Raw genomic sequence first — 13,659 nt, forward strand, 5'->3', positions numbered from 1 at the left:
GGGAGCCGCAGACACCTCTGAAGAAGGGGCCTTCGAGGAAGGAAGACCTGTGAGTCTGGAAAGCGGAGCCAAAGCCTCACCGGAAGCGTCGGGAGGAGATCAGTTGCCAGGGGTCAACTGGACGCGGAAAGAATTGCCTCAAGCCACAGAAGCTGGAGCTGTCAAAACCCTAACAAGAATATGTCGACAAGTATGGGAAACGAAGCCGTGGCTGACACCCCGGGAAGTGCAAGCTAGTCTCGGTCTTCAACAGAGGAGATGCCCTGGGGCCCAGTGGCCGCAGGACCCACGCCCTCATTTCCCACGCAGGTTTAGTGAGGCCCCGGGCCATGCAGCGAAGGCCTCTGCCTTCTGTGGCTCAGAGCCTGCCGGTTGTTCCAGGGGATCAGAAAGGGAGGCGCCCTCAAGGCCCAAGTGCAAGTGTTCGCTGCTCTCTCACGCTCCAGAGATTTGAGGTGCAGGCTGACCTGTGTGTGATAGGCTCCAGTACAGCCGTGTGTGACCCCAGTTTCCTGGCAGCAAATGGCGGTGATCTGGAACGACCTCTGTGAAAGAAGGAAGTGCCAGCGCAGGACCGCATTTGAACTTCAGGAAGACAAAAAGGATGACTGCAGGCGAAATACACGCCTTTGACACAGACAGTGGCGGCGGTGAATACTGCTAAGGATTCTGCAACCTTGGCCCAGTCAGCAGTGCAGACGGAGACCGCAGCCAGGACGCGCAGGGCAGGCGAGGCGCGGAAGGGCAGCGGCCGAGGAGTTGGGAAAGATCACCGAGAGCGAGACGCGTCACTGGAGGCCGAGGCTGAGAGCGTCCACGCCCCCGCGTCTCCAGTCACTGTGCTCGCATGGGAAAGCTGGACGGACAAGGAGGCTGGTGGGAAAGAAGTTGATTCGTTTGAAACTCGGTGTTGGAGGGGAGCTCAGCGGACACTGTGGAAGTGGACACAATGACCTCCAGAAAGATGGACACGTGGGTCCTAGTGCAAATTCGGTCTGAAACATCGCAGAATGTGTCTATAATGTGTCCTGCTTTGGGCATCGTGAGAAGGCAGGGTTCTTTGGAAAAGACAGCAATGCTGGGAAAACAGGAGGCAGCAGGGAAAGAGGAAGACCAAGGGTGAGGTGGATGGACTCCATGAAAGAAGCCATGAAAGAAGCCACAGGTGTGAGTCCCTAGGGTGAGCAGGGCTGAGGGGACAGGGTCCTGGGGCCACCGCTCACCCACCGGGCCCCTCGGGGGCGGGGCGGGTTCAGCGGCATGTGATACACAAGAATTGCACCTTTCAAGAAAAGTTTTGCCTTTTTTGTAATTACCATTAAGTTTTTTTCTGCATTTTGGCTGACTGTTCACAGACGTGTACATAGTTTTTCAACACTAAGTTCTGAAGTGTCCATCAGTTTCAGCCTATCACCTGGAGACCGAGCCCTGCACCCATCTAGACTCATGTGTCTGTGTCTTCAGATAACTCGGTGCTGCTCCCCACATTTCCTGAACCCCATTTCTTTTCTTGTAGCTTCATCTCTTCTCTTTCTAAAGCCAGTCCTTCAGAATCTTCTCAGGAAGAGTCTATAATAGGACTACTGATTGCATTCCCCAAGATCTGAAATTTCTAGCTTAGAACTATGTCTCTATAAACGTTGGAAGGCATCGCTTCTTGTTTTCTAGCATTTAATGGCACCGCATAGAAATATCTTCTCAGGCAGAAAGGAAGAGAAGAAAAGCAGGAAGGTGCAATAATTATGTCGGGGGAGCAAAGCTGTTTTAGAAATTCTCAGGTTCTTTCTCACGGACCCGATCGGTGTCAGGCAACTCCTCCAGGTTCAGGGAATTCGGAAAGATGAGGTGTCACTTGGCACATGGTCCCCTGACCCATACCGGGGTTCAGGTGGTGAGAACACAGCTGGGAATGGCTGCTGGGCGGGCTGTGAGCCTTGTCCGCCCAGCTGCGTGGAGTTTCTCTGAGATTTACTTGACTAGTAATTTGACAGACTGTTTTTAAGTTTTTGTTACAAATAACGCTATAAATACTGCTGTGGGCACATCTTTACATTTTCTATGACTCACATCTGAAACAAATTCCTAGAAATGAGACTGGATCGAAAAGTAAGTTTTATGGCACTTCCTGTTACCTAATTCTTTCAACTTTTCCAGTGTCCACTCTGTTACCAGTCCCTGAATTTCCCTATTTCTTCAAATTCTGTGAATGCACAGTTTTAGCGTTAAAACGTATCCTGATTTGATATGTACATAATGAGGTATCGTTTTAACATTTACTTCTTTGGTTACTAATGAGGTAAGGTGACTTTTATCATTTCATCTTTAATTTTTCGTGTGAATTTTTCTGTTTTGTTAGACATTTTTATCTTTTGACCATTGTCCTAGTAGGGGGCTCATCTGTTTCTTACTGACTTTAAACCCTTTGTCCTCAAATGCATCTGTTTTTGCCCCAGAGGATGTCATTTTTCGGGCTTGAATTGGGAGAGTCAGCACCCAGCTCACTTAGCTGGGAACGGGACCTGGGGCCGGTAGCGGGTCTGTCCAGGGTGCAGAGCGACGGGGCGGGTGCCACCTGAGTCGCAGGCACGACTTCCTGACCATCTGCCCTTGGACGTGCATGGTCACGAGACAGGAGGCTGACGGGTGAGGGTGGGCTCAGAGGGACCGCCAGTCTTCGTCACCTGCTAGTCCCCGGCTCCCGCCGGCACAGACACTTGGCTCCCCACTCTGATGCGGCTGCATCTCCTCGGTGACACATCCCTTGATGGCCAAACTCAGTAGAGGAGACCTCAGCCGGACCCCAGTGTGTCTTGGATGGGGTGCGTATGCCTGCAGCTGCAGTAGTGAGGGACATCCGGCCAGAGGTCCAGTCGCTGGGCATCTCCGAGGCCAGAGACAGCAGAGGTCAGCAAACTGAGGCCCACCTGCCAAACCTAGGGCCCTGCTTGGTGTTGTAAGCACAGTCTTATTGGGGCCCGGTCACACCCTGGTCTATATTAGTGTCTCAGAAGTAGCTCTGATCATAGAGTCGAGTCTCATACACAGTGCCTTCCGAAGTCTAGCATCCCTAGTTTCTTTGTTTGCTCGGTGGTTTTTGTTTTGTTTTGGTTCTCATTGATAAAACCTATGAAGTTGCATGGGTCACCTATTATGCAAAACATTATCCTTTCTGAAAGTAAAAAAAAAAAGAGAGAAAAGGAAAACTTGGAAAAACTTTACAGGACAGAGGCAGGAAGTTTTTCAAACGTCCTTCAGTTTTTATGGGTTTGCCTTTCCTTAAAAGAGACTTGCACAAAGCGTGGAGTTCAGAATAGCTTAGAAAGCATTTATTGTTCCGAGGCTAATTTTAATCTGCGATAAAGATCGCTTTTTGTGTTCAGTTGAATGTGATACCCAGTAATTGTTTGTCAAGGCTAAGTGCTATGGTACATAATACGCTTTTTCAGTGGTGCTCTGTAATTATAATACACGGGCCCCAATATACGTATGAAAGAATGTCACTGAGTTGGGATATTAGAGTTATGAGAAACACACTTTAAACTTCCTAGGCTTGACTTACATTTGGGGACATTGACTTTGTATAGTTGCTCAAAGGAATGATTATGTGTTAGCAGAACGGCTTCACCGATTCTTGGCAGAAATAAACTTCCCTCCTTTTCACCGAATCTTCCCATTTTCATCAATGGGATATTGGTGGGCAGGATTTTCCTACAATAGCTGTATGTGTGTGTGTGGTCTGAAGTGCTTTTAATGAGTTTCAGATTATTTTTTTTTAAGTGCTACTTTTCTAGGTCTTTCTGGCTGGTTTAAGACTTAAATTGACATGGGACAGAAGAAAGTCAAATTTAATTTGTACATACGGGGGCTCCATAAGACCGTGGGCCCACGGGCAGTCCGGCCACAGGCTCAGCCTTTCCAAACTGAGGAGAAGGGGTAGGAGTCTGGGGCTTCCAAGGGGAGGGAGGCAGATCGCGTGGAGGTGGGGAAGCCAGTGTTTGCCAGACCACCTGCAACAATGGGCCGCAGACAGGGCTTCCGTCTCCGTGGCCTTCCCCGCCCCCCTTCCCCAACCACACCTGGCCCGTCCTTCACAGTTACCTCCGCTGATAATTCTCTGCCTGGACCAGGCCTTTATCTAAAATTTTTAGGCAGTTGGCAGGGAGGTAAAGAGTTCTTCCTGAGCCTTTTGTTTCTTAAAAACAATCAGCCACAAATAACCCTAAGGCCAAAGAGACATACTTTGGGGTGTTTAAATCCTGTTCCCCCCGCCCCGTCAAAAGTCGGCATCCTAGACCAAAAAGCCTTTCAGACAGGCAACATTTCTCACCTGGGATGTTTCCCGTTGTGCAGACCAGGGCTGGGGCCACTTGTATACCAGAATCGTTGGCTTGTTTGGGGGGCCCACACCAGGTTAAATTCTTGGGGGACACGTTTTCTTTCTTATCGATGGTGAAAGCTGGAAAGGACGCCCACCCCCCCACTGCCCTGCAGTTACCTGCCAACTCCCAAATGGAGAGCGCGCACCCCTTTCTGTTGTCCCCCGTTGGTGTGGGGGCTGCCGATCTCCTCCCGCGGGNGGGGCCACTGTATACCAGAATCGTTGGCTTGTTTGGGGGGCCCACACCAGGTTAAATTCTTGGGGGACACGTTTTCTTTCTTATCGATGGTGAAAGCTGGAAAGGACGCCCACCCCCCCCCACTGCCCTGCAGTTACCTGCCAACTCCCAAACGGAGAGCGCGCACCCCTTTCTGTTGTCCCCCCCTTGGTGTAGGGGCTGCCGATCTCCTCCCGCAGGATCTGGGCCCTTCTCCTCTCTCACGCTTCTGGGCTGCTCACACTCAGAGTCTTGGCCACCAGGGGCTGGGGACTAGAAGCCTGGTGGGCAAACGTCACCCTGTGGGGAGTTTGTCCTGGAGGGTCTCTGCTTTCTTGTCTTTCTGATCTCCGAGAAATATCCTCATGTTGATACTGGCTTTGCTGTGCTTCTTCTGCTTGGGCGACTCCCTGTCCTGACCAGGATTTTTAAATGCACCGAATGGGAAGGTTCCTCCCCGCCGCCCCCGCTGTCTCGCTGGGCATACGGGAGACCCGGAAAACTCCCGTCTGGTCCTGTGACGTGTTTCCAACCCCCTACAGCACCTGTCTCAGTCGCAGCGATAGCTAGAGTAAAGCCCGAGGATTCACACAAGTCTTATATAAAATTAAAAAAATATTTATCCTTCCCAAGGAAAACTCTGCCCTAGTACTTGAAGATGATTAATAATCATTCGCGCTGACTCATGCCCGCACCTGCTCAGCCGCGGTTCGGGGCCGTAGGAGATCCCTTCAAAGCCCATCACACGCGCATCTTCCGAGCAGGCCAGCGGAAATTTCTGAGCTAATTACAGTTTGGCAGAGTATATCCAAAACCTCTTATCTGAACACTGAACCCAGTAATTTAATCAGCCTGTCCCTTGGTTAATCACATTCTAATCCATCTGATATCGGTGCTGAGAAAGCTCTTCATCTGCTTCTTGTAAAACTTATCTCCGTGACACCGCAGCTGCTGCGAGCTACTGGTATTAATAACTTGAATAGGACACAGAACACAATGAATACTCGGAGCTGCAGAAAAAAGTTTGCCCTCCTTAAAACAGCCGCTGGAGACTAAGGCGGCCCCGTCTCCAGTGCCCGCTCCCCGTTCCCTCATTTCCCTCATTTCCTGACTCCCCGCCTCGGCCCCGCCGCCCACGCCTTCCTGCTCCACTGCTGCCCAAGTCCATCGGTGGCTGAGGAATGAGTAAAGGCTGATTTAACAAGTGCCACAGGCCGGGGACGTGCTGTATCCCTTCATACCCCCCGCGTCTCTGGGAGGGAGGGGAGCCCCTTGGACCTACGAGAGTCAAACAGCCAAACGAACCGCGCTTCACCGCCCTGTTTACAAAGTCACGAACTCTTTGAGAGAGGGCGTGGGGACAGACGAAAACCTAGTCAAGTGCAGTCCCCAGTCTCTTTCTAGCCAGACGGAAATGCAGTTTTAAAAAAGTGATCTCCATACTGGCGAGACCCCACATCTTTGAGGTGTGGGACAGTATCCGAGACAGGGGGGACACCTGGGCCGGCATAAACGCCAGAGAGCACACGCGTAAATTTCCTTCCTGGACACACAGTAGGCACTCGGCACACACAGTAGGTACTCCGCCCACTGCACTTCCTGCCTCAGCTTCCTTGGGAAGCCCCCACCAATTGTCAATTGTTTTCTCGTTCATTCCAGAACCCAGTGTGCTGTCTGTGTTTCTTTGTCCCCTGCTCATTCCCTCTTCTCTCGTCCCCCTGACCCGGGGTTTTCATCCGATCAGTTCACCCAGCCCAGGCCTGAGCCTGCCCAAACTCCAGGCTGGTCCGGGTCTGCAGTCATCGGCACGCGAGCTCGCCGGATGATCTCGTAAGGCTCAGGGTCTCCAGAATAGGAAACAGTGTGCGTGTGGTTGATTCAAGACCAGGGAAAGTTTCATTTCTCTGGCGATAATTTCGTCTGTTTTACAGCCGTTTTCCTCGTTAGTCACCCTGGGTCGATGTCTACGTGGTATCTTTTTTCTGAGCTTTCTAAGGGGAACCCTGGGGGACTAGACCTGGTGCCACAGACCTGTAGGACCACCTGCTCAGCTCCGACTGCCCCAGTGCTACCTAAAGCGCCCCTGTGAGTCCTGACTAATTCCACCCCTGCTGGGGGGAGGAAGTTAGACCAGGGTGGTTCACAAACCCAAGTTCAGCCCCACAGAGTCTCTGCCGCCAGGTTTCACACGGGGCCAAGAGACGACAAGATTTGGGGCGTGACTAACCCTCCAACTTGTGTCTTGGGGCCCGTCCGCCTCCTGCATGCCCTCGCCTGAACTGGGGGAGAGGAACTGCTCTGCAGAAAGACAGGATGAAGAAGTGAGCGGAAGGAAGCAGAGAGATGAGACCACGGAATGTGAGCAACTGAATTTCCTCCCTCTGCGTTCTGTGAAATATTCATTTTCCTGGAATTTCTCATACCCACTTTTTATAATTCAACTTGTTCGAGTTGCTTTTTCTTGCAATTGACACGAGTCCTTATTATCCCCACACACATCACGTGTTGAGTGATCACTGTGATTGTGACCACTACCCATATCACGTAAATTCCCCCGAACCCGAGTCTCGTCTCTAAGTTGGCCCGAGATGCATAACGTTGGCCAAGTCACTGCCGTCCCTCGAAGCCCTGGTTTTGACGGTAGCTGCGTGATGGGCAGTCATGAAGACTGAGTGCGATGATGTATATGGAAGGTTTGGACTATAAAAACTCACATTATTGTTTCTGCAATTTCAAGGCCACTGTTTCTCGGTCATTTATCTTGTATTTCTGTGATAACACTGTCATTCTTGTTTACTGTGTTTTCCATGCAGATAGATGGATTTAAAGTTCCTGATGACAAATGGGTAAATTCTGTCCCTAATTCAGGTTTTCGAGTGCTGTCTTTCTATAAGACAACTGGGATAGAAAAATTGATGTATTATGGAAAAAATTGTCATCCTGCCCATTCCACCCCCCTGAAACAACTAAGCAGAGATTCCTGACCCTATAAAGTTTATTTTTGAGAGTAATCGGGTATTTATACACGTAGTCCATAAAGACAGCGGAATGTTACAAGGTTCTTGTGTAACAGCGGAGCCGGGGTGGACTCGGGCAGCTGCTACACTGTATCTCACTCTGCGCTCTTCCCAGGGCAGCGGCCTCCCACATCAGGGCATTTGCGTAAGATTTATCTACAGCGTGCATCTCCTCTTTCGTGGAGTAGCACACAGTGAAATCCCACTTACAGAGCAAGCGGGATGGTGCAGAAGGCAGTTAATGCCTCAGTCTCTGCAAGTCCTTTCTGAAATTCTAGCTCATCAAAGCAAATAATTGGAAGATTTGTTTGTCAAGAAACAGCCAGTTCCCAGAAGCATCTTGGAAATTAAAAAAGACACAGATACCCCTAAGATTTAAGTTAGAGGTTTTGGGGCAAACCACTCAGATGTACTCGACAGAGTGTGACAGTCTTCTCAGCACAGTCCCATTAAACAGCCACCTTGCTCTTGCCACGTGTTTCTGCCTTTCAGGAATAAAGTTTCTTTAAAGTTAAATATCACGGATAATTTCAGAAAGCCATCTACCCTCCATTTCCCTCCCAGCACCTACCTATTCCAATCCGTACCTACTCTCCTAAAGTATTTTTAATTATTCTCTTACTTATATTTTGTCCCATAAGTATGTCTCGCTAAACAATATATTGTCGCACTTTACTTGTTTTGGGTATCATAGTCTATATTTTTTTTCACAGTTTGCTTTTTGCCTTTAATAACATATCTCTGAGATTCTTCTGTTCCGGCATGGTAGCTGTGGCTCACTCTGCCGGTTTTTTAATTTTCCGTCCGATTTTTCGGACCTCATTTCTTTCCTAGTCTCTTAGCAAGACATCTCTGCAAAGTCCCTTTTCCATTTATCGAGACTGTTGTGATGATCTTAATCCAGTGGTAACCATGGAAACACTATAGCTGGGTGTTTTTTTTAGGATAAAGGAGGTCAAGTAAATGAACTTAAACATATAATCAGCCTGTTTACCATTTAAATCTCTTTACTAATGCTGAAAAAATCACTATCATTACTTCCCATGCTAAGAGGTCATTAGCACTTGATTTTATAATGGTGGTTGCAGTGTCACATAAAGCAGAGATGTCATCTCACAATTCCTCAGCTAGAAACGTCGATTTCGAAAAAAAATCTGAATATTGTTAATGCACTGAAGATGAGAACTGTGGCAATTCATCTTCTTTGTTATAGAGAATGAACTCTTATCTGTGCTAATTATTCTTGAATGTGTTTATTGCTTATATTAACTCCCTTGAGCAATGCTAATATGATTTAGCTATTAAATATTAAAGCAAATTACTACCTTATAAAATTATACTCAAATTCTAGTATTCCCAGGTCAGAAGCTTTAGTGAGTTAGCGCCCAATTATTGAAGCTCTACCTCTAATCATATAATGAAGGATAATGGGTCACATCCAAGTTTTCACTCACTTTTCACTTAATTTAAGAATTCTAAGAAATCTCCAGTCGCCGGAGAAGGTTTTTGACAACCTGGTAGCAAATAGAACTGAATTTGGGGAAGAAAATCTAGAATAAAATTTCTATCACTGACTTATGGTGGGGTGGGCACGAGTTGGCCCTTCGGTTGAATTTGGAACGTGCCAAAGTTTTTTGTTGCTGCGGAGCTAATGGTTGACTCCCGGCAGTCGGTAAGTTCCACACGGCAGGCATCCGTAATTGGGGCAGCTATTGAGGATATTTCGTCTTTGCCCGAGTTAAAGAAAGAGAAAACTGGCCTGTTTTGAGAAGCACTGTCAGTAGGTAAAGGAGTAACAGTCACTCTCAGGAAGCAGACTAAATGTCCCCGAAGTTTCTTTTTCCATCTTGGCTGAGGACATGGTGGGTCATCCTTCCATGATCTCTGTACAGCTGGACACCAGGTTACAGAGAGGAACCCCCCCCAACACTGACCTTCACCTTCACTCACAGGACACAGGGGAAGGATTGCTAATGGCGGCACTTGAAGCTTTCAGGTTTCACGGTGCGGGGGGGGGGCATTTTTAAAAAGAAACACCTGCTCGCCCGGCCTCCAATGAAGTCATTAGCTGACTGACTCTAGACTGTTGGGTCCCGATTGTTATTGGCATGACTGCAAGATAGTGCATAGCGTGGGATTCCTGGGCCATCCAGGATGTCCTCAGTCCAGACACAGTTCTTCTAGTCTACGTCTTTTTTATTTTACGATGTTGAAAATTTTCCTCACACACTATGAAGATGGAGACTCAATCCAGGGAGGGAGAAGTCTGAGAAGTCCCCTGACCTGGCCAGGGACAGGTTAGGAATTCACATCCACCTGAACTAGAAAAGAGGAAGAGTTGGTCTGCACCTGAACGGGGCCATTCTGTTTGGTTCCTAGAGGTCCGATAAACCCAGCCATTTAGGGCCAGCTGTCAAGAAGGTCTTAGACGCTATGGGGTGGTCAAATTCAAGCACACTGTGCTGGAGGGGGCATGGAGAGAAGTAGAGTGATGGGCTGTCTATACCACAATATGTGGGTAGTCAGGTCCAGCCCTAGTGGGGGTGGAGGTCTGTGTTCAGAGAAGGGGTCCCTGAGGGACCCAGGGAATCCAGACTTCACATTCCAGAGGATTGGACAGAGCAGTGCCTAAGACTGGAACATAAGCCCAAACCCACTGTCTGGTCCCTTGTCTGAGGACCAGACCGGCTCTAGGGCCTGGGGGTTGGAAAACACCCCTTGAGCACCACCTACAGGCCAGGCCAGACGCCGGGCAGGGTAGGAAACAGCCGGTGCGGAGGGGTCTCCTCCCTTACAGAGTGCGGACTCCCCTGAAAGGTGCAGACCAGAACACAGACCCCTCCAGCGCTGGGCCAGGGGGTGGGGGGACGTGGCCTGCAGGTGACAGTTGGGGAAAGCCTGGGTCGCTGTGGCTGTGGAGGCCACAGCCTCAGTGGTGCCGGAGCAGTCAGAGGGCTGTCCTGAGACCTGTGGCCTGGGTAGAGGCAGAGCCCCCGTGGTGCTGAGTCCAGTGCATTACAGGGCAGGGCTGTCCTTCCAATGCCCCGTCCTTTGTGAAGGGGCCCAGCGCCGGACACATGCTGAGGGGAACTGAACAGGGACTCCGTTCACCCACGTGGCCAAGGTCTCCTGTGCAGCCACCAGGGTCTGTCACCGTGAGGACCATCTGCAGTAGGGACTGGAGCCGGGGAAAGGTGCCTCAGGCCTGGGAAGTCGGCGTTGGAACACAGGACAAAGAAGAAATCGAGCCTCCGAAGAGCAGGGCCGGTTCCCACAGGGACAGGCAGGTGGCCACTCTCCCGGGGAGCTGCCCGGGCTCCACGTTCGAGGTGCAGAGCCCGCCCAGGAGCATTCGCCGCCACAGAAACCCGACCCGCCAGGCTTCAGCTTCCTCCGGCAACAACTTGTCATCTCCCCCATTAAGATCCTGCAACACGGTTTCATAATAGCAAATCAAAGCGAGCCTGGCGATGTTGCCCACAGTTACAATAGACGCGAAACGGCTTAATTAGTAAAACATTAACTGGCAGGATTCCTATAAGTAAAAATGTACATATTTAAGGAGGCTCATTGTAACATTTATACCATTTATTTTATAATATACTAATTCGAATGCAAAAGTGGATGTAAATTACCAGGAATTAACATGCAATGTGAAGAAAAGTCCTTTTATCCTCTGCAGCCGCAGCATTTGGCAGATTCAGGAATAAATAATCTTTTGTGGCAAGGGTATGCCTTATCAAACACATGCAGATCAGTACTAATTAATGCTAATTAAGGTTTCCTGTCTATCTAGTTGGAAAAACGTCCAAATGTTATGAAATCCAGTTAGTATGCCTATTACGCTAATTGTTTTATATGGGGTGGTTCTTAATTAAAATATGTAAATTGACCTTAATTGCGATATACTAATGGGGGTTCATGTTATCTCACCAAAAGTGACAAGATTTTGAGGAGGGTACTTCAGTGACTAATTCTGATAAATCCTTAACTACATGACCTTCACTCAAAACTCATTTTAATTGGAAGTTGGCTGAAGAAACGTTTTTCTTCTTTGTTTCTTTTTGGTTTCTCGCAATGTAAGAATGTTACTCTTCTTTGTTCATAGAAGCGGTTGGGGGATGTTAAGTGCATTTAAGGAGCAGGTTCCTTCGACAGTTTGCTGTTTGTAGTTGCCAGGAAGGTATTGATATTCTCGTGTCCTTCCTGAGGAGTAAGTGGGTTCTCGTTGAATGCGCGTTGGAAGCTAGAATCCCGGGGGGAAGGTGACCCCGTCAGTGAGAACAGGTGGGAAAGTGTGATGAGCCCGTAAGTAGCGCGGATAGGTAACCTGTTGGCTGATTCACGTCAGAGTCACTTCTGAGGAAAATTTGTTTTCTTTACAAACATTAACTCTTGCCAATTGGAATTAAAACCTCATTGGAAATACTTAGAATAAATAGACCGAAATGATATGCTTGCATGTTACTGATTGTGTTTTTATGTATTATTTAGCTGCAAACAAATGAAGATGTGTGTGCCCAAAGCCAGTGTAAATGAACTTGCATCTTTTTAAATTTTTTCCACCAGGCTAACCTTATAATCACAGGATGTCACGTCAGTGGAACTAACGTAGTTCATTTTACTCTTTCGTTTGGAACTAGTGAATGTTGAACTGTAATTTAAAATTGTAATTTAAAATCCTTCTATAAAAATGAGAAAAAGGGGCTTGGTAAAATACTGTCATGTGGAAATGAGCGCAGAATGAAGACCGCAGGTTTTCTTTGTCAAACAGAGCCTCACTGTCTCCCCTCTCTCATCAGGACATCGTGACGAACGTCTCACCCAGGATCGTCCGGGGGACCACCTCCGGCCCCCTGTACGGCCCAGGACAAAGCTCCTTCCTGAACATTGAGCTCATCAGTGAAAAAACGGCAGCGTATTGGTGTCAAAGTATCACCGAGCTGAAGGCAGACTTTCCAGACAATGTGAGTGTGATTTAACGCCTAAGACAGAAGGATCGGCCGAAATTGGTGAATGTTTATTTAAACATCAATTCATAGGCTTATAAATATTAATGTGTGTAATATATTTTATTAAAGAATCTGCCAGTTGCTCTGCTGATGCATAGGAAGATAAAAAAGACAGAAAAGCTCAAGAACTCATAAAAATCCGCCCAGTGTGGGGCTTTGTTATAAATAGGGGACTTGCAGAGGGAAGATGTATCTGCATAAGCCGGGGAGAGGCGTGGACCCCTGGCTTTATTGAGTTGCGTCTTGCTGTGTGGCTCGTGTCTACGGAGGTGACGGCCTTACCACGGAACTGCAGAGTATCAATCGTGTTAAACGCAAACCCGAGGCAGAGGCAGGGTATCTTCTTATATCATTTATTTCTGTTTCCTTTTCCAGTGGGAAATAACTTACCAAATAATCTAACACCCTTTATTTACTAAATGAGTGAATGATCTTTTTATAAAACTGTTTTTCCTTTTAAAGTAAGGTGCACAAATATTACAGTGACATCGGGCTTCCATCTAGTATTTTATTTTGTGTGGACTTTTTTTATGTTGCCTGTAGTGTTTTAACCTATAGATGGATAGTATTTCCTCTTCCATAAATGGTCAGAGCTGGCCTTATTGCCTTTCCTTATTCTCTCTCTCTCTTCCTCCTCCCCCTTCTTGCCCGCCCCCAGGTACACATACCCCTCCCTCCCTCTCCCTCCCTCCTTCTCCCCCTCCCTCCCTCTCCCTCTCTTCCTGGAGGTGCTGGTGGTGAATCGAAGTTTAGGGCAATGTGTGTGCCTGCGTGGTAGAAAAGATTTTCTTTTTACATTGGTTCGTCACAGACAAATAAGAATACTTCAGGTGTTCTAATGATGCATAGTTTAAAATCTAATGAAATTTTGGGACGTTTGCCCAATGACTGATGGAGGAAAGTCTCCCCAGGGACCCGAGAGATTCCCACCGCTGCTTGGCCCACCCAGTTTCACTTGCTTTCAGAAAACTCTGAACGCCTTAGAATCTCTCTCACCTTGAAGCAGAGTGTCATCACGCGAGACGTAATCTGTCT

The 13,659-nt window shown here is 48.2% G+C and overlaps 1 protein-coding gene across 1 annotated transcript in view; it reads left to right on the forward strand.

Annotated features, from left to right (window-relative positions):
- DPYD (dihydropyrimidine dehydrogenase) overlaps nt 1–13,659 on the forward strand; it is a 521,728-nt gene that overhangs the window by 308,615 nt on the left and 199,454 nt on the right. Inside the window, exon 14 of the mRNA XM_037051359.1 lies at nt 12,415–12,579. Within this exon, the coding sequence (XP_036907254.1) occupies nt 12,415–12,579 (165 nt within the window). The remainder of the gene's footprint in view (nt 1–12,414; nt 12,580–13,659) is intronic.

The sequence above is a fragment of the Sturnira hondurensis genome, unplaced genomic scaffold, assembly GCF_014824575.4.
Source record: "Sturnira hondurensis isolate 20B ecotype Veracruz unplaced genomic scaffold, ASM1482457v3 Scaffold0007217, whole genome shotgun sequence".
Taxonomy (NCBI): domain Eukaryota; kingdom Metazoa; phylum Chordata; class Mammalia; order Chiroptera; family Phyllostomidae; genus Sturnira; species Sturnira hondurensis.